The sequence below is a fragment of the Esox lucius genome, chromosome 13, assembly GCF_011004845.1.
Source record: "Esox lucius isolate fEsoLuc1 chromosome 13, fEsoLuc1.pri, whole genome shotgun sequence".
NCBI lineage: Eukaryota > Metazoa > Chordata > Actinopteri > Esociformes > Esocidae > Esox > Esox lucius.
Genome location: NC_047581.1, coordinates 25,512,743 through 25,533,459, shown reverse-complemented (window position 1 = coordinate 25,533,459; position 20,717 = coordinate 25,512,743). Strand labels below are relative to the sequence as shown.

At 38.2% G+C, this 20,717-nt stretch overlaps 1 protein-coding gene across 4 annotated transcripts; it reads left to right on the top strand.

Annotated features, from left to right (window-relative positions):
- The first annotated feature begins 552 nt into the window (after positions 1-552).
- Positions 553-14,470, top strand: hdr (hematopoietic death receptor). Of its 4 annotated transcripts, none has more exons than XM_020052801.2 (10): positions 553-984; positions 8,398-8,563; positions 8,869-8,997; positions 9,137-9,248; positions 9,432-9,523; positions 10,613-10,696; positions 12,012-12,052; positions 12,243-12,518; positions 12,804-12,840; positions 12,956-14,470. In XM_020052801.2, the coding sequence occupies exons 1-10, from the start codon at positions 958-960 to the stop codon at positions 13,246-13,248; spliced, it is 1,257 nt and encodes a 418-aa protein (XP_019908360.2). In that variant the 5' UTR covers positions 553-957; the 3' UTR covers positions 13,249-14,470. The 4 variants fall into 4 exon arrangements, with proteins under 4 accessions (XP_019908360.2, XP_019908359.2, XP_010874957.2 ...); XM_020052800.2 differs by having other exon boundaries at positions 10,610-10,696; XM_010876655.4 differs by having other exon boundaries at positions 9,432-9,541.
- The last annotated feature ends 6,247 nt before the right edge of the window (positions 14,471-20,717 follow it).

The window sequence follows — 20,717 nt, the reverse complement described above, 5'->3', positions numbered from 1 at the left end:
ACTTGCTCTTTTATCTAGACATTGGCTGCTAAGAGAGCCTTGCCACTCCCTCCCTTATCAAGAAGCACAGAATGAATTAGCCATACATGTCTGACTCACTAGTGCTATGAATGTATGAAGGAATATACTATGATATGGTGTTGTATGTGTGATGTTATTTTAAGAAGTGTTGCATGACATAGGCTGTCTTCTTAGTCACATTACAGTGTTTTACTGACCTTAATGCAATTTTCCCAAGACCAAAACATCCACAAAACAAACAGGACAACATTTTTGACGGTGTAACTCAATGATTTTTATTTAACCTATTTACCTAATAAGCATTCATATTGTGTGTCGGGTTAGTAGTACTTCAAGTTTAATGTCATGTACATGTTTAGGTTTCCCACTCACCAACACAATGAATAGTATAAGATGGATTCTGCGGTGGAATTCCTTGTCATTGTCAATGTAATGCTCCTTATCTTTTCCTGTGACGGTTGCTGTGTATGTCAGCGCTATCGAAGTACTGCAGACGACTGTTAAATAGATAATGTCAAACTGACACACACACAGAGACAAACAGCATGTTTTTCACTATGATAATTTTAATTCCAGAAATCGAGTGGGTTTCCCCCATCCAAACCACTTTTTAACTTCTTCGTTGGGAATAAGAATTCATTAACTCAGTCCATATGCTTTCTATTTGCATCTATCGCACAAGTTAATTTACTGGGAAAATAGGGACCCAGGATTGAGCCTCTATTGTAGTTTCAATAAATGGGCGTGACAGAGACTTAACCAGTCGTCATTTGGAACTTTTTCCTCTCAAGGGCTAGTCGCTAGAAACCTGTCCGTCGATTTTCAACTAAACTAAATAACATTTCTAATTCATGGAGAAGTGTCGCTACTTTTTGAGGTTTCGTACAGCATAAATGTCTGCTCCACTTTAGACATTTGGCGAATCTGGATTAAAAAATGAGCAAAATGCGGCGGCTTTACTTGGTAAGTAAGCACATCAACTTGAAACATACACCGGCACGCGCGCTTCATCTTTACCCGGTCAGTAGAATTATGTAGTAAATAACCACACTGAATTATATACCCAATAACCACTTAATGTTATTATGTATACTAAAATACGAGCCGTTGTTGTGACTCAATCTATCGACCATTTGTACGACAAAAAAGAATGTCGCGTTAACATGTCAAGGGAAAGACCTCGTAAAGGTGCCAAATTCTTATGTGGCACAGTTTGAAGACGTCTGTGACAAGGAGTGGCTGTGTTGAGTAGTTAGGCCTTTATTTCTATTACCTGTACATCTGTTGAAAACCAACATTACCAGTTGTTTAGAGATGTATTGAATGGATAGGGATATTTACTTTTTGTTGTCACGAAGTTAACGTAATGACGTGTTCGGCTACTTGGTCTTTCGTCACGTTCTACCTGTAATACATTCTCAAACCGTGAGATCTTAATTCCGAGATCTATTCATGTGGTTCATGGTCAGAGCGAATACAGATTTTGTAAAACAAAATCTAAACATTGGTTTTACTAGGATTATCCAAACCTGCTAATTCTAAACCTGATATTATATTATATGGTATGGTTAGGATTATGTTTTCACCATGTTCAAACCTATATTGACAGAATGAGACACCGTTGTTGTCTTTGCGAGACCATGGTTTGTAGCCTGCCTGCGGATTAGCCCGGGGCCATGTGAAGGGCAGTGAAATTGGCTTCTCCATCCGCGTTTGTTGGGATAGTAATATCCCAACAAACGCGGGGGGGGGGGCGGGCTCTTGTTGGGTTGCAGTTTAGCGACTCTTGTGGCTGGTTGGCACATGTGAGTTCAATCAAGGTAGAACACCCGAGTGTGTATTCTCTCTAGCCCACAGGGACTCCGTTTTAGACTTCCTGGTGATAAGAGTAACAGTAACTCGAGCGGCATCAGATGTGATTTGGAGGGCTCTGGGAGTTGTAGCAATTAATCGGGCCTTAATAACAATGGACGTCACTTAGTTGGGGAGAACCGTGAAAGTAAAAAATCGTATGCCTAAAAGAAAATCATACATTGCCCGATTTGAATACACATTTTTTGACAACCTCCCGCTGTTTGTGACCAACAGACTTTTTTCCAAAACTGAGTTACATTTCTACTGAATTAATATTAAAAAGGTGTAAGCTCAAAAGATTTGTTGCCAGCTGTGAAACATTAGGTTTGAATAAATCTCTAAGTTATTGAACTGTTCGAGAGATTGGAATTCAACATGACCAGACAGCAGAGTTGGGGATTTTCTGTTTACAAAAAACACTAACTGTAATCCGTTACGTTACCAACAAAAATATTGTAATCTGATTACAGACACTTGTATGATAATTTATGATAACTTTTGGATTAGGTTTAGGGCAAGGGAGCATTCCATTTCTATTTTCTGGTCCCCATGAGGGTGGCTGTACAAAACGTGTCTGTGTGAGAGATCATCATGCGGGCAAAGGTGGACGCATAACCAGTTTATGGACCGCTAGTTTACGTTTCTCAGGTTTTGGTATATCTTCGATAATGTTAGCCGAGTGATATAAAATGTTATTTAATTATCTACTTTACTTGTAATTCTTAGAAAAATTATAGGTAAAAGGCCTACCTGGTGTTATATCTTTTTCAAGTTTCAATGTATATTTGTCAAATGCAACGAACAACAAAGCCAGGATGAGTTGCACCGAATAACTTTTACAGGAATTGTTTAATAGATTAGGCAACTATTTGTTAGATAGCTGTAACATGGCGCTGCCTTCAAGATAAAACATATATGGAATTTACCGCGACATTTGAGGAGAAAGGGTGTGTTGGGAAGCACTCTGACAAAGGATGATTATTTGCATTTGACGCAGCCACATCAACTCCATCCATACAGGTAGGCCATGTGATTCTGCTTGCTTTGCAAATCAGAAAATTGGGTTAATTGATTATCATTGGCTGCTGACCTTATTTACTTTAAGAGTGCATATTTATAATCCCAATTTATTGCTTTCGAAAATCCATCACTGGTGGCCATAATAATCGCAGGTTACTTTCGCGCGGGTAAATCTTTATATGCGGGTGTTCACGATTGCGAACATACATTCGCGTACGGGGCTTACTGCAACATTTTGACTATGTTGGTTGTGGAGTAAATCATCAACTACTGCAGATATCTTAATTTTTTATATACAACAATGTCAATACCCTTTGAGTAATTACCATTTATTTTCCAACAATGTTTTGAAGCAATTAAAAACATGAATAAAACAAATAGCATCACTAGATTTTGGGTTATATTCAGATAAATAGTCAGATTCTGGAAGATCAAGGTTTATTGGATTAATTGGAATGACTGAATATCTGACAGACCTTTAGCGCCTAATGTAGAGATGTAACCGAGTCTTATTGAAATTAAAAGCAATGATTTAGAAACCCATTTCCAAAGGCAATGTAGCTTACACAACCCATAAGGTAAAATGTGAATTCCATTTTTGGCCAGCGATGTAAAATCTAACATTGATTGATTCCGCAAAAGGTGTTCAGTTGATTATAGGCTATCCTATTTGTTTTTCAATGCCTCTTCATATGAAAGTAATCTAAAAGTAATCCGATTACATTACTGAGTTTGAGTAATCAAAAAGTTACGTTACTGATTACAAATACGGACAGGTAACCTGTAACTGATTACATTTAAAAGGTAACCTACCCAACCCTGCCAGACAGGGATGGAAATGGGGGACTCTCATGCTTTTTAATTTCAGTCTTGGGGAGGGTTTACAGTATTTTCTTACATTACATTTCAGTAGCCTGTGCAGAACATAGGCCTACCTGGACTCTACTAGCTGACCTATGTTCATGGATCTAAGAGCCCTGCTGGGTTTATATTCTCCAAACATATCAGAAACAACCATTCAGAGATTTATAAACTTAAAGCACCACTTTGAAATCTATTCTGTAACTGACTGGAAGCCAATGCAAAGATTTAAGAACCAGAGTGATGTGCTCTGTTCTCTAGGTCCTGGTTAACATTCTAGCAGCAGCATTCTGAATGAGCTGCAGTTGTTTTACAGTTATTTTCGGGAGTCCAGTTACGAGGCCATTACAGTAGTCAACCCTATCAGAGATAAAAGCATGGATGAGCTTCCCTTGGTCTTTTTGGGACACCCAAGCCTTTGATTCTGGCTATATTTTTTTAGATGATAGAATGCTGTTTTGGGGACCACTTTGATATGACCGTTAAATGTGAGGTCTATCAGAACACCAAGATTACACACTTGATCCCTCAGATTAAAAAGTAGATTGAGCGCATTTAGTCTTAAAGACAAACTCTCCTGCTCAACAACTTTCACGCAAAGGTAAAAACCTGGTAACGGAATTACATAAGAATTATATATTGCGTGCTTGATCTCTTTTATACAGAAATACCTAATTATGAATTTGATGTAATCATTGTAATACTCAAAGGTGAAAAAATGCAATATGCCTCCTGCATTATTCTACATATTAGCAACTATTTTAAGGATATTCTTATTCTGAATGGATACTCAAAGGTGAAAAAATGCAATATGCCTCTTGCATTATTCTACATATTAGCAACTATTTTAAGGATATTTTTATGGAAATGCCCCCAACATATGGGGCTTTATCCTGTTTTGCATATATGACATATCAGTAAGGTGAATTGCATTCATGATCATTAACCTAAATGGCTGTTGGTCATTTTTAAAAACATTTAGGCCTACAGTTTGTTACTACATATTTTATTTGTGGATCAGTCGCCATGTCATGATGTAACACAGCCTGTTATCATTAGCGACACTATTTCTTTCATCACTAGGTTTGTAGGCTGGCCCATATATGGACATACTCTACTGTACAGGTGAATACAGGTTACTGAATTGGGTGTGCCCATGGTACATATTTTGTGACTCAGATGTTTTTAAGGGATTAGTGAGGACATTGCATCACAGTGCCCTTTGTCACTAGTTTATAAACACACACCCACTATTACCAGATAAAGACCTAAGCAATGGAACATTTCACCTCCAGTTTACACTGGCAGCATTCCCAGTAGTGACCCTATTCATTCAGTGTTTCTACTTTAAGAACAAGTTGAAACCATTTAAGTAGAACAGATTCAAATGTTTCGTTTAACTCTAGAAATGACAGTAGTTCAGACTAATCACTTGGCTTGCTTCACTTATGGTTTAGTGGTAACAAGGACAGGTTTTGACATATCTTACGTCCTCAATTTGTAGAGCTACATTTAATTATGGCCCTATTGTGGGAAGATTTGTATTGTATTAAATGTATGAAGGTCAGCAATAATTTTACTTTGTGTTTGTAATGACTTTTCTAATTTGTTGAATTTTTATACCCCAGTGAAACAGGAAGTCATGAAAGGCCACAATACAGCTCCTTACAACAGAGGTGTACTGAATAAAATAACTGACTCAGAGTTATTTTTATTATAATTATTTTTACGTATTGCAGGTCTGTCAACAAGCACGCATTTTGTGTACCAACTACGCAATTTTCTGTTCATGTACGCAGGTACAAGATCCGAGTTAGAAGTACGCAGAAATTAATTGGGCTGGTTTATTATTATTGCCGGACCGCTTAAGCGGAGCCGGCCAAGAAGAGCAACTGGCTGACTGACGGACAGACTGACTACCCTTTTTTAAATAGTGTAGTGGTTAGAGACGCGGATTACAGAACAGGGCCTGCGTTTGACTCCCCTCACAGTCAAAACACATCATGCCTTAGGATTTGTTCAGGACGGTCCGACATCCTAGCTATGTAATAAATAGGATCCTAAAATAAAACAGTTCTGGTGGATATTAGGATTTGTTCAGGATAGACAAACACTTCGCTGGTTACACGATACTCTCGTCTTTTCATTTGACTAAAAATTCAGTTGTCACCTATATTAATACAGTCATGTCAAAAAATTAGGACATTAAATGTTGAGTTATTCATTAAGAAATGTTCACACATCGATGTCTGATCTTGTTTTATTCATCTCTGGAAAAGAAAGTGATCTAATTGCAGTTAACAGCAAAAAATAACAGTTTTACTCATTCAACAAAAGACATCAACATAAATGCATATTCTAGGAAAAAGTTAGGACACCCTACCCCCTAATACCTAGTGTTACCCCCTTTGGCTGAAATAACTTCAGTGAGACGCTTCTTGTAACCCACTACCAGTCTCTGACATCAGTTTGCCCCACTCCTCAATGCAGAATGCTTTAACCTGTGTGATGTTTGAGGGGTTTCTTGCATGTACATCCTGTTTCAAGTCACCCCACAGCATCTCAATGGGATTAAGATCTGGGCTTTGACTGGGCCATTCCAGGACTCTCCATTTCTTAGTTTTCAGACAGTTCTTGGTGGATTTACTTCATTGTCATGTTGCAGGGTCCAGTTTCGCTTCAGCTTTAATTTTCTCACAGATGGTCTCACATGTTGCTTAAGCACCCTCTGATGCACTGTAGAATTCATGATGGATTCTATGATGGTGAGCTGGCCAGGTCCTGCTGCAGCAAAGCATCCCCAAACCATGACAATTCCACCTCCATGCTTCACAGTTGGTATGAGGTTCTTTTCCTGGAATGCTGTATTTGGTGGGTGCCAAACATGTCCTCTGTGCTGGTGTCCAAATAATTCAATTTTAGACATCTGTCCAAAGAACATTATTCCAGAAGTTCTTTGTCTACATTCTCTCTGGCAAACTTCAGTCTGGCCTTAGTGTTTCTCTTGGCGAGTAAAGGTTTCCTCCTTGCACACCTCCTGTGAAGAATAAACTTATCCAGTCTCTTTCATATTGTAGAGGCATGCACTTTCACATCAACAGTCGCCAGAGCCTGCTGTAGGTCCCATGATGACATTTTAGGGGTTTTGGAGACTTCTTTTAGCATCTTGTGGTCTGCTCTCAGAGTGAACTTGCTTGGACAGCCAGTCCTGGGCATGTTGGCAGTTGTTTTAAATGTCCTCCACTTGTACGCTAGGTTTAAATAGGGCAAGCTTCCTTCAAAATGCTGAGTAACAAAGTTCTAATCAATTTTTTACATTTTAACAAAAAATAAATCCCGATTAGTAAATCTAACATCCCGATTCTCGAGCTGCAATCCAGAGACGTGTTTGTGTCAAATGACATGGAGATGAATACATTATTATTCGACATAGCTACCGGTGTCTGCCCCTCCTGTTTGTTGTGATGCTGAGTTTACCGACTGTGGGGTGTGTAAACACACGGACAAATTCCTTTGACTCCGCGTGTTATGAGAAGGTCAACACTGTCAAATTTACAATAAGTTGGTGCTTTTGGAATATGAAAACAATGTTTGCATTTGCTTAAAACATTTGTTAACATTGTGTATTTCTGTCCGACACGTGAGATAATTGTTGTCGTATGCCTGTTAGCCACAAGTTAGGTCATTGTTTCAAGCTGACTTGTTAGCGACATAAGATGGACATTCAGTGGGCTCTGAAGTGCCAGCTGTTTTAGTTTTTTTTCAAAAGGATTTAGTGTTGGTTGGGAACCGTGTCTAAAAAGCCAATAGCCTACTTGTGAGCCTTGTAATTGGCCCTGTTTGAGAGGTGACAAGCGTTCCTCCTCTATGGAGACTAAACTTGGGGGCATATTCTAAGAACAAGAAACCAGGCAAGCCTAGTTCAGCCAGCCCGCAATAAAAAGTGATCGTTGATGCCCACCCAGTAAGAGACAATTCTCTCAATTCTCTCTTCAAAAACGTTATAGATGATTATCTCCGTTCTACACTGTACATGTAATCAAATAAACATACAATCTGTGCTACTTCCACCGAACACTTTTATATGTTCTGTATTTATCAGTATGCATCTTTTTATATTTGGTTTGTAAATACCTTTTCGGAGGTGGGAGTTTATGTGCAATAAAGATGAAAAAAACCAGAGAAAACTGTCTGAGCCCAACCCTGCTCCCCACCGGCTGTACTCTAGCGCTTAACTGTTTATGGAAATTACTGCTGTTATCACTGCCCAATAGCTGTCAATAGTATGAGATGCAGAATTTTTGTAATTATATTTTTATTATTCGATTCACTTTAAACATCAAACGAATGTCATCCAAGCTAACTAATCCTGTGTTTCCGTTGATCTTAAAAGACATAATTCTCAAGTTTTTATTTTTATTGCAGTAAGTAAAATAGATCATTAAAACAATAATTCTCCCTAAATATAACGAGCACGATTGTTAATGAGGTTTTCTTGAAAATGACCAAACTTTTGCCTGTCATCCTAACTTGTTGCTAAGTGGATGGTATGGGTGTCTAAAGTAAGCAAGGGAAAACCTTAATGGAAAAAAAATGGATCTGCATAACAGTATGTTTTTAATATGTTAATCTTCTTTTAAGGTTTTCCTCCTTATCTTGGAGCTCTACTCTACAGCAGTAGCTCAATCTGTCCTTGAGCTGTCACAAACAGGAGGCAGTGACAGGAAGAGGACACAGCGGGACATCTCATGCCAAAAACAACCGGGGTACCTACATGACAACATCTGTTGTTTATACTGTCCAGCTGGTAAGCCAAATGGAGAGTTAAGATTCACAGTCCACTGGGACCCCAGTGTATGCCTCCCTCTATAGTGCCTCTATGGGTCTTGGGCCAAAAGTAGTTAACATTCTAAGATAGTGTGTGATTTAGCAGGCATCCAATGTGTCATATGTGGAAATCAATCATGGAAACTACTGGAGCAGGTTTAGCCTTCTAATGACTATGGGTAAAAGGCTACACTAATGAATATTCTGCTGAATGTCAACAGTCTGCCTTATATAGTATATAGACACTTGTTCGGATTGCCCAGTAATTGTTGTTTCTGGCCCCAGGTACATATGTGAAAGAATCCTGCACACGTGCATTTGAGAGAGGAGTGTGTGAGACCTGTGACTTTGACACATACACAGAACATGAAAATGGACTGCCACAGTGCTTAAAGTGCACTAAATGTCGCTCAGGTAAATTTAGTTTCACTTTAAAACGATGCCTTTTCAAACTTAACAAAATATATTAAAATGAGTGACAAAACCTACTCTATTTAAGCAGACCTATTCCGAGATGCTTTATGAATTCAAAATGTCAAACTGTTTCTTTCAGATCAGCTGACCAACAGGGCATGCACCATCACTCAGGACACAGAGTGCCAGTGTAAACCTGGGTCATTCTGTGCTTCTGACGAAGCCTGTGAGGTGTGCAAAAAGTGCTCAAGGTACGTCGTCGAGAGAATGTATCCCGCTGAGACTCTCCAACTAAATGTACTTACCGTTGAGCTTCATTAGAATGTCCTTATTGCATGGTGTAAAACAAAGTGAAAAATTTATCATTTTGCAAAATGGTTTTATAATTAGACAGAAAATTGAAAGCTTTTTGTTAAAACCCCCTCTTCCCCCAGATGTAAAGAAAATGAGGTTCTGGAGAGCCAATGCAACAGTACATCCAATACAATCTGTACGACCCAGCCGGCCACATCAAGCACCATCTCCGGTACAACACCAAGCCAAGGTGCAGCAGACATTACATCGCTGCATGCACTGTTGTCTTTGGTTATTCATGTAGTTGATTTATTTTTTGGCTTAAAACTATTCTTGTTGCATGCTTTTTGTAAATTACTTTTTCCGAATTTTAAGAAACCATTTGAAATTACAATTTACAATCACCCTATGACTTATTTGGCAAACAAACAAAGTCACACCTTGCTTTCTATTCAGTTTAAATGAGAGCCTTTGCACATGTTTCAATCAAAATTATAGTAATTTTTTGAGCTTTTCTAACTTTTGTAAGACAAACTCGAAGAGGAACAGCTTATTCTACAATGGTGGGTTGTATTCAAAAATCAACATTGTAGAATCATCCAACTTTGTTTAAATCTCCAGTTTGCCAGCCTTTTGGCTTTCCAGTTGACTGCAACGGTGGGTGGAGTTGGCATTGCTTGACACAAGTAGCCTACACAGCTGCTAACACCTCAAACATGTCAACACCTGAATCACCCCAGTATCAATGTACCCTGAGAAAGAACACAACTTCATCCCCATAATGCATTTAAGCAGACCTTTTAGCATCAGTCTAATGGAGCTAAAGAAATTGTCAATGGCTGGTGTATATAGCTGCAGGTGTAGTCCAGGACAGTGGTTGAGATTAGAGGGTTTGAGTACCTTTTTAAGGTGCTCGAGCCATGTTACAAATGTCCCTGTCCGATCTATTTCAGCAAACCGGTATTACCCACACAATATAATTGTAAAACAATGTTTGTGCCGTGCTTTCATATTAAGCTTTATTTTATTATACAGTAAGGGGGAAAGGGGATTTGATCCCCTGCTGATTTTGTATGTTTTCCCACTGACAAAGAAATTATCAGTCTATAATTTTAATGGTAGGTTTATTTGAACAGTGGGAGACAGAATAACAAAAGAAAATCCAGGAAAACGCATGTCAAAAATGTTACAATGTATAGTGTTGCCTCTTAACCTTAGAAACTCATCTCCAGAGACTGTCGGATACATATGTCCTGCTCTGTGTGTTAGGCCTAGTGTTGCACCCCAAGTTAATAACATTTTGTCTCCTTTGAAACAGCAGTTCTGATTGTGGGGGCAGTACTGATTTGTACTGCTGTAATTGCTGGTGTCTTTTGGAAGATTCAAAAGAGCTATAAAAAGAGAGGTAAGTAAACTTTTTACATTTTTTATTATTACCTCTTTTAAATGTCACCCTTTTCCATTGTGCAGTACTTTTAGTAATAGACTATTTAGATGACCTCAATTTTTGTTGAACACAATTTCATTTAAATAACAAAATATGTAAAGGCATTTTTAGTCAAATAAAATAGTTAATCATGTGAATGGTTGATAATCTTAATTGTCACATGCCACCTTCCAAGGTAGTGTGGCCCACTTTTCTGCTCGATACTCCCTGTGGCTCCTGGGGTCTATGGGCTTATTTACATTACAATACATTTTCTGAGACATTGAAGACCAGAAGATGCTGGATTATATTGTTGAGTAAATTGGCAGATATCCATAGTTTGAGATGCCACCTTCCAAGGTAGTGTGTGCCACATTCTTCGATCAAAGCCCCCCCCCCCCCCCCCCCCCCCCCCCCTCGGAGGTTTGCAAGTGTGAAGACAATTGTGTTGGAACTGTATGTAGTATCTGTGCAGTGCGCACACATCACTCAATTCTGCATGTTACGTCTCGAACATGACAGTATAAACTCAGATGCTATGGAAATTATGCTAATTAAGATAAGTCTATCTAGCTTTATTTTTTCTCGTAAAAAGTCTGTTTCTGAAGTCCTTCCTGCTATGTGAATTAACAGAAATAATGTAATTTTATTGTTGGGAAGCCAGCAACAGCATTTGTTTGACGGTGAGTGGCATGTTTGTTACCAGGTAAAAAACACTGTCCGTGATTTTATTCGCTTTCAAGGTCAGTAGTCTGGCTAAAACGATGTGTGTGTGTCACCAAATGGTGTGGAGTAAGTAACGTGTTGCTAAGGTGAATGGAAAGTCTCTTTATTTTACTTAAATGTAATTGTGTTCTATACAACTATAGTAGTGCACTATAAGTGGAAGAGGTGCCATCCAGAGGGCACAAAACCTGAATGCTTTGCCACTTACTTACTACAGTGATTTCCTTAACTCCAGAAGCTGACAGCCTTGGAGAAATTTTCTATTTATTTTGTTAAAGAAAGTATCAGAAGTGCCATGAATAATATACTAGTACACCCATATATTCTCACAAAGTTTGGAAGCTGTAGAATAGAGTAGACTGACCCAAATAAGAGACATTGTCCGGGCATGTTAAAATTCAGTTTGTGCCAGTAGCCTTTAGGCTGGGGGGGTTAATATTGATCCATGTGTGTTTTGTTCAAACAGCCTTGTATTGTTTGCTAGTATTTTTCTAAATCTGTCTACAGAACTTCAATATTGTTCCTTGAAATTAAAGTGCCAGTCTAAGTCACAATTCCTATTTTACAGGCTGTCTGAATAATCCCAGGGAGACACTGGTAATTGTGGTGGTGAGTTATTTAGTCTAATTCAAGTGATTTTTATATTCCCATTGAGACTTAATCAGCACTGCATTTTGAATGTGATTTCCTAAAATTGTTTGGGATGAACTTATTAAAATGGCAAGAACATGGAAAAACATTAACTGAACATAAACCTGTGTGCCTCAATAGATTAGGTATCACTTTTCATATCTTGCAGGACGATAAAAACAGCCGTCCAATTGAGGAGGAGCAAAACAACAGTAATGCTTTGCTGGATGGTAAACATCTCCGCCCCTTGCTGGGGCAGACCCAGGCGGTGGGTGCCAATGTCTCCCCCCCCACTGACGATGAGGACAATGGACTGGGCGACAGCCTCCCCAACACCGCCAACTCCTCCCAGTCCAGTTTGTCTGCAATACCCTCAGCTCCCCTTCCCAGATCTTCCCTGCTTTCCAGCCCTTTGGCCAACAGGCGGCTTGACATTGTGGCTAGGGTGAGGGCAGCAGCATAGGACATGCCCATGCTAACCTTTCCCTGAGCTTCTTCCTAACCACATTAACATTATTCCTTTTAGGACTTCTAAAGGAACAATTTCTGCTAAATACCTGTGTAATGTTTGTTGAAAGCCATTGTTTTTCAGATGTCTATATACTATGATTATTTGTTGTGAATGGATGTTACACAGTTGGGAGTAAAGCTTGAACAAGAAACCCAGAGCTGGTGTTGAGGTACTTCAACCTTCATTTAGGAGCCTGACATGTTTCTTTTATCTTTCTAGGATGATCATCTTCTCAGAAAACTTGCTCCTTTAAACGGTGAGGATATATCCTGTATATTGTTAGACTAGGCAACCTAAAATAATATTTAGCTTTTTCTTTGACCCACACTTCTGTGCCTCCATATAGTGTTGACATGCCTTTTTGTTTTCAGGCGATGAGTCCTTGAAGAAATGTTTTGAACTCTTTGAAGAGCTGGATGTTTACCACCATAAAAGATTCTTCCGGCATCTTGGACTCAGTGACAACGCTATAAATAGTGTTGCCCATCTTCATCCTGAAGACAAAGTCTATGAACTATTGAAAGTATGGTTGGAAAAGTTTGGCATGCAGGCTGACATGAACAACCTAATAGAAGCATTACTTCATTTTGACCAAAGGTTATCAGCAGAAAATATTATTTCTAAAGCCATTGAAAAAGGTTATTATGCATATGCAGAAAAGTGAATGTCTTCCAGATTCTAGAGTTCTGGGGAAAAATACAAAACACTGTATGCCAGTCAGAACGGAGACATTTGTTTCTGGTTGAATGTTCTCAGGTACTTGTGACAAGCCTATTGTTGGGCTCTTGAGCATTCCCTTTTTACAGTTTTACAGAATCTATTGGTCAGCCATGCACAGGCTATCAACTGTAAAAGTATTTCATGGATGTTTAGAGGGACCACTCAACTGCAGGGGAAGGCAAGAATATACACTGGATTGAGTCTACTCTGCTATAGAGAGTGTGGTAAACAGGACATAATTCTAATGCACTGATCATGACATGGGCCTCCCTGAATGTTTTTGTCATCAGGTCTCTGGTCAAAAGTAATGCCCTAAACTGGAAATGGGGTACCAAGTCAGATGTGCCACCCACTGGTGTAGTCTGCAAACAGTGTTAAACACATGCTGGTTTGTGTGTTTGGGATTTAAAAACAAATACAATTTATTTGTACTGGTATTTATTTGTACTGATGCTGAATGTGTCCAAACTGGACTTTCTCACTTTTCAATAAAGGTGCACTCTGGTTATATGATCATGTATCTGAAACCTCTTTCCAGCTGAAAAGTCCCAGTGAGGGGTTTGGTAACTTTAATGACTGATCATGTGCCTCAAGTGCAACTTTGCCTTAGTAACTCTAATTGGTGTTTGCCTAAAGAATGCTTATGGCGGTTGAACTTCATATGCATGATAATGCGGAAATTCAAATTTTGCTGCATAAGCAAATATTGTTAAGAGAGATTTTGCTTAATTTTATTAAATGGAGAATGTTATTTTTAAGGGTGAATGGAATTTCCATTTTATGAATTGAAATGGTTCCACAAACATCTCGTGAATCTAGAGTGGATATTTCCACCTATTGTAGACTATTTATGGAAATATGTTTCGCTGTCTACATGAGCCTGTAAATATATTTGGTGATTTTAGAATTGATTTATCATATTTTTCAACAATAATGACATCTTGTCTTTTTTTTGACAATATCTACATTTTTACTTCTCATGTTACAGTTTACAGAACTGGTCTATTGGACTTAGATCCTATGTGCAGTTGCCAGTGGCAGTGTTTATTTTTTGTTAATTATTATTATAATATTTTTTCTTGTATTCAAAAATGAATTTACCTGTGTTATTGCTGGAAGTTAAATGGTAATGCTCATGTTTTGAAATAAAGGTTGGTTCTATCTTTTGTGCCCTTTTATAAATGTCTCCACCAGATAACACTCGTTGCTGATGAATCACTTACATGATGTCACAATGACCAAGTATTTTGGAGATGAAACAACATTGGTTGTTCTTGGTTGACTTGTCTTGTGATGTCGTACTTGTGTTATTCCAAAATGTCATTCTATTCAATACATTGTTAGAAGGAAAACTTGTTCGAAGGGTCTCTTCTGCTTCTGTATTCAGTATGAGGATGGCAAAGAACATGGGAATTTGTCCTCAGACGCAGCACCACCAGGCCACTCATTCAGCTGACTGGGATTATCTTGGAAAATACAAAGAAACTAGTGCACTTCAGGAACTGGACTGGACTTGGAGGAAGGTCTTGGCAAAGCCATCCCGGAGAGGTAACTAAGACTTAAGTGGTTTTCCAGAACAATCCACTAGGTGGCAGTGGCACTCAACTCTCTTTGGTTAAAGTCTGCTTCTGTATATACTAGGTTAATTATAAATGTATATTGATTATGTTGACTGTGTTGCTGATCTGAATTGTGCGTGAATACTGGCTAATGACCAAATATATTGATCCACTGGTCATTTGAATGTGTAACAGTATGGTCATGTACTTTTATCTTCTCCACCCAGCATAGTCAGAAATGTACTGGACAGATATCAGAGCCCCTGTACATTTTCCTCCTAGCCACTGTGCTTTAATATTTTGTTGCTTGCTTTTGGGGATTTTAGGCTGGTTGTATTAGAACACTGCAACATGGAAGCTGCAGCACTCTTCCCGCAGTTACGAGTGGACTACTGTTTTTGCCCCCAGAGTGTCTGCTGACTGGGTGTTTTCTTATTGTCCAGTATCTCCTCGCAACCAAAGGCTTGTAAAATGACTGGTTGATAACACAAAACGGAGAATGAAAAGGATAACCAACGGAAATAATATGTTGGAGCCAAGGGGTGTTCTAGTTGTTGCATAGAGGCACAAGGAATGTTAGTTTGTTAGTTCAATTTATATGCATGATATAACTGTTACTATTTCTTGGGGCTTGGTGTTCCGTGTTTGGGTGTACCTATATCTGTTCCTACGTTTCCATGGAGACAAATAAGGTGCTAGACAGACCATCTTGGGGCATTTTTTCATAATACAAGCTACCCCAAGGTCAATTGTTACATGTGGGAATTGACAGCTGTGATTGTAACATCTGGAGACATGACTAATATGACTGCTGAATACACATCGAAGAAGCCTCTAAACCTGATTCATTCTTTCACCTATACAAATCTACATGAACAACTATTAGCCTAACGTATATCTAACAAATAGGAAAAGGAAAAGGCATATGCCAAAGCTGTCAGTTGACGTTTGTGTCCTTCAATATTCTTGATAATATCAATGATTGCTAATTTGTACTGAAGAATGAGCAAATTGACTCACCGTCAGACTGTTCATTGATGTTCACTTTATTAATGTACTGTAAGTTCTTGTGCAGAAAGCGACAATACACACATTATTTTAAAAACTAAAAATAACTACAATATATAGATTTGAACTTTGCTATTGTATCTGTTTAACTACTGTAGGAGTTATAGAGGGAAAACATACTCATATTGGGCAACCATTCAGTGTTAAAACAGTACATATTTTTACCAGTGCCAAATGGAGTTTGCTGAAGAGTCAGTTCACTCTAAGTGACTGGTATAATTTCAATGAAGTGACAGAATTTCACCCCACATGCATATTTCCTTTTTTAGTGACATGAAGCCTCTCCAAATCAATCCAAATCAACAAATAATTGCGTGCAGTAGCATACAATTGCTAAACCTGTGTGAGACTGGCAGCATGTACAATAGCAGTAAAGAATGTAAATCCAAGCAGCACTCCTGAGGTGGACAATACTGTACTTAACATTCTGTTAAGAATCGCTTGTTTGTTCTATACTGATACATTTTCACTGCAGAAAGAAATTACAAAAGTAGTTATTGCATAGAGTAGTCATTTGTCTATCTGTAATATCTGTAAACTCTCCAGTCAGAGCAGGGTAGGATAACTGGAGTATTTCTGAAGTATTACAGTTGACTCCCATTATTGCATTCCTACTGCACTTGTTAAATTAATGACTAACCTCCCTAGATCTCCCACATAATGATCTTGACAATGATATAATAACTTTTAGGGGATGTTCTCTCCTGCACTGTTCAACAAATCCAGTCAGTGTGGAGGAGATAAGATGTGGCCTTGTTTTTGTTCAATTGCAGAAGTCGCAGGATATTTTTCTAGATTTCTGGCGCCAAGGGTGCTCCCTCAGTGATGCATGTCTGAAAAGGTTTTTAGTTCAAAGCCATGTAAGCTATTAGTAAATGGGTTTTTTCAAGAAAGAGATTCATCTCTGGCCCATGTCATTCTCCCAACACAGCGTCTTAAAGACAATATTACACGAATGGCAAGTCCTCTGCAAATCCTAAATCCATCCATAATGAGTGGTTTTCCATATTTTTCCATAAATTTTTGTTTGATGTAATTATGTGTTTCATGTTTAAAAGTGACTATATCCAGCATATTGTGTTGTTTATCTTGTGCATGAAAAAATATTTCCATTTTTGATTTTATAAGGGATGGGTCTTTTTTAGATTCTTGATTATGTTTTTGCATTTTATACTGCTTCCATAAACACTCTGCCAAAGATCTGCCATGATAAATTAGCCCTCTGCAAACATTTGTGTCCAATTTTACATTAGTTACCTTAATCATTTGTTGGAGAGATATATGTGTTTCCTTGTCAAGTTTTGGATCATACTTTTCATGAGTTTCACGTTTCACTTTTGTAGTTCCTAGATGTCTATAAAAGGGCACACCTTGGTCTTTGAGAAATGTCCTATTGAAATATTGCTGTTTAACACTCTCCAGAAAGTTCAACCCAGGCTGGTCAATAGATGGGTGAGCTGTCCTTTGATTTGAATCATCAGCTTGTTTTGTCTTACTGCCAAAATAATAGAAGTGACTGTTGTTTACATCTTTTTCACTTTTTAATGTTCCCTTTTTCTCACTTATGTTAGCTACAAGCATTGATAAAATTGTGCTATGATTAGTTCTCTTTTTTACATCAATTTTAGCTTGCATGTGTTCTGAACTTGCCTGGGAATCATCAGGTTGCCTAATCTTCCCATTGAAATAATAAAAGTGGCTGTTCTTTTTACTTTTATCCTCTTCAGAAAGCTTAATTAGCAATGTATTTATCGTCGAATCAGTAATAGTATTTCCTGGAATATTTGCTGCTGAATCATTTATTGCATTTTCCGGAATATTTCGCTGGAAAGAGTTTGAAATATTGTGTTCTATGTTAGCAGAACTCCTGACTAAACACCTCTTAAGACCTGCAGCTGTACGCTGAAATAATCCAACACATAGATTAAACTGAAATGAGTCAGAATCAACAGTTTTTTTCAGATCCTTTGCAGACAGTGAAACATCTTCTTTTGAGGTATTAGTTAACTGTGGGTTCAAATGTAAATCATGTAGTTTTTTTTCTATGGGTGGAGTTTCTGAAACATTGATTTCTGTAGTCGTGCCATTTTGACTTTCAAAATCCTGTTTTTCTCTGATATCAGTTGTTGCTAATAGTTCTGTACCTATATTGGTGTCAACTACCTTAGTGATCATTGGTTTTGAATTATTTTTTCTGTGTTGGTGTGTCTCTGTCAATGTTGAATATTCTGTGGATAGTTGGCGTGGATCTCTTGTAGACTCAACTGTAAATGTTGTGGAAGTTGTAGTTTCCTCTGATTCAGTTTCCATGTCAATTTCTTGTGTAGCTGGCAGTTTTGAAAAATGTTCAGTTTGTGGAATCTCCGATCCAATAAACACCACACTGCTCTTTATAGTAGTTTTCTTATAATTAGTATTGTCTGCATTATTTTCTCTTATAATTCCTGTTGTTTCTGCTATTGCTATATTTGTTTTATCACAACCAGTGGCCAGTGGAATCATTGTACTCTCCATCTCAAAATGTCCAGGAATAGAGGCACCAGATTCAAAAGAGGTAATCAATAACTCCTCCTGACTGTCTTTTGTTGTTGGAGTCTCTGAAACATTTGTTTTCCCATTAGATTGGGGGCTCTCATAGTGTGCAGAAATCCTGGCTAAACATCTCTTTAGACCTGCTGCTGTACGCTGAATTAATCCAACACATCGAAGCAACTGAAATGAGTGTACATTTACAGGTTTATTACAATTCTTCTCTGGCGGTGAAACGTCCTCTAGGTTCAAGGCAGGAAACTGTAACTCCTCTGGTGTTTCAACTGGTGGAGTTTCTGAAACATTGATTTCTTTTGTCATGGCAATCTGATGGTCCTCATCCTCTTTTTCTCTGATTTCAGTCTCTGCTAATATTTCAACCATGTTACTGACCACTGATTTTGTAAAATGTTGCTCAAACAATTGAGGGTTCTCAGATACACTAAACATGGGAGTGATCCCTCCAGAATTTATGTAATTTATATTGTCTTCATCCTCTTTTATAATTTCATCTATCTCTACTAATGGTGTATTTTTTTCATTACTTTCAGTGGCCAGTAACGTAGAAAGCTCCTTCTGAACACCTTCTGTTATTTCCTGAATCAACTGGGCAAAAGACTGAACGGGAGTAGTTTTTTCAATGAATACATTTGTCACCTCTTTGTTGGTTGTGCGACTGATCGTATGGACCTCCCCATCCTTTTTATCAAGTTCTTCCTCTGTGAATGTAGGATATCCTGTGGATAAAAGCTCTGCAGTTCTTGTTGTCTTTTCTCCAAATGTGATGGAACTTGTAGCTTCCTCTATTACATTGTTAACATCATGTGTTGCAGGAGGTATTAAAAAAGAATCTTGCTTTGTTTGTGTATTTTTAAATCCAACAGAAATACCTCTGCATTTTCCAGTTGATGTTGGGTAATTTATATTTTCCTCATCATGTTCTGTTTTAATATCAGTTGCTTTTTCTTCTGATGTATTTGTTTCATCACATTCAGTCGTCGGTAACAGTGTTGTACTCTCCATCAGAAAACCTTGAGTTGTTTCAGATTGAACAGACGTAGCTGGTTCACCTGTGAAAATTGTCAGCTTTTGGATGGTTGTGGAACTGGGCCTATAGTCGTCTCCTTTCTCAAGTTCATGTACCTCGGTCAATGTTGGATATCTTGTGGATAAATGTTCTGCATTTCCTGTTGTCCTTTCTGAAAATGTAGTGGAAGGTGTTGTTTTCACTGCCTCCAATTCAATTTCTTCTGTTGCCAGAGGTTTTGAAAATGGTTCTTCAACAGTTTCTGGCCTCTCAGATCCAACAGACATCCCAGTAAACTTTTCTGTATTTGTTGGATAATTTATATTGTCCTCATCATGTTCTGTTTTAATTTCAGTTGCTTTTTCTACTGGTGTATTTGTTTCATCACATTCAGTCGTCGGTAACAGTGTTGTACTCTCCATCAGAAAACCTTGAGTTGTTTCAGATTGAACAGACGTAGCTGGTTCACCTGTGAAAATTGTCAGCTTTTGGATGGTTGTGGAACTGGGCCTATAGTCGTCTCCTTTCTCAAGTTCATGTACCTCGGTCAATGTTGGATATCTTGTGGATAAATGTTCTGCATTTCCTGTTGTCCTTTCTGAAAATGTAGTGGAAGGTGTTGTTTTCACTGCCTCCAATTCAATTTCTTCTGTTGCCAGAGGTTTTGAAAATGGTTCTTCAACAGTTTCTGGCCTCTCAGATCCAACAGACATCCCAGTAAACTTTTCTGTAGTTGTTGGATAATTTATATTGTCCTCATCATGTTCTGTTTTAATTTCAGTTGCTTTTTCTTCTGATGTATTTGTTTCATCACATTCAGTCGTCGGTAACAGTGTTGTACTCTCCATCAGAAAACCTTGAGTTGTTTCAGATTGAACAGACGTAGCTGGTTCACCTGTGAAAATTGTCAGCTTTTGGATGGTTGTGGAACTGGGCCTATAGTCGTCTCCTTTCTCAAGTTCATGTACCTCGGTCAATGTTGGATATCTTGTGGATAAATGTTCTGCATTTCCTGTTGTCCTTTCTGAAAATGTAGTGGAAGGTGTTGTTTTCACTGCCTCCAATTCAATTTCTTCTGTTGCCAGAGGTTTTGAAAATGGTTCTTCAACAGTTTCTGGCCTCTCAGATCCAACAGACATCCCAGTAAACTTTTCTGTAGTTGTTGGATAATTTATATTGTCCTCATCATGTTCTGTTTTAATTTCAGTTGCTTTTTCTTCTGATGTATTT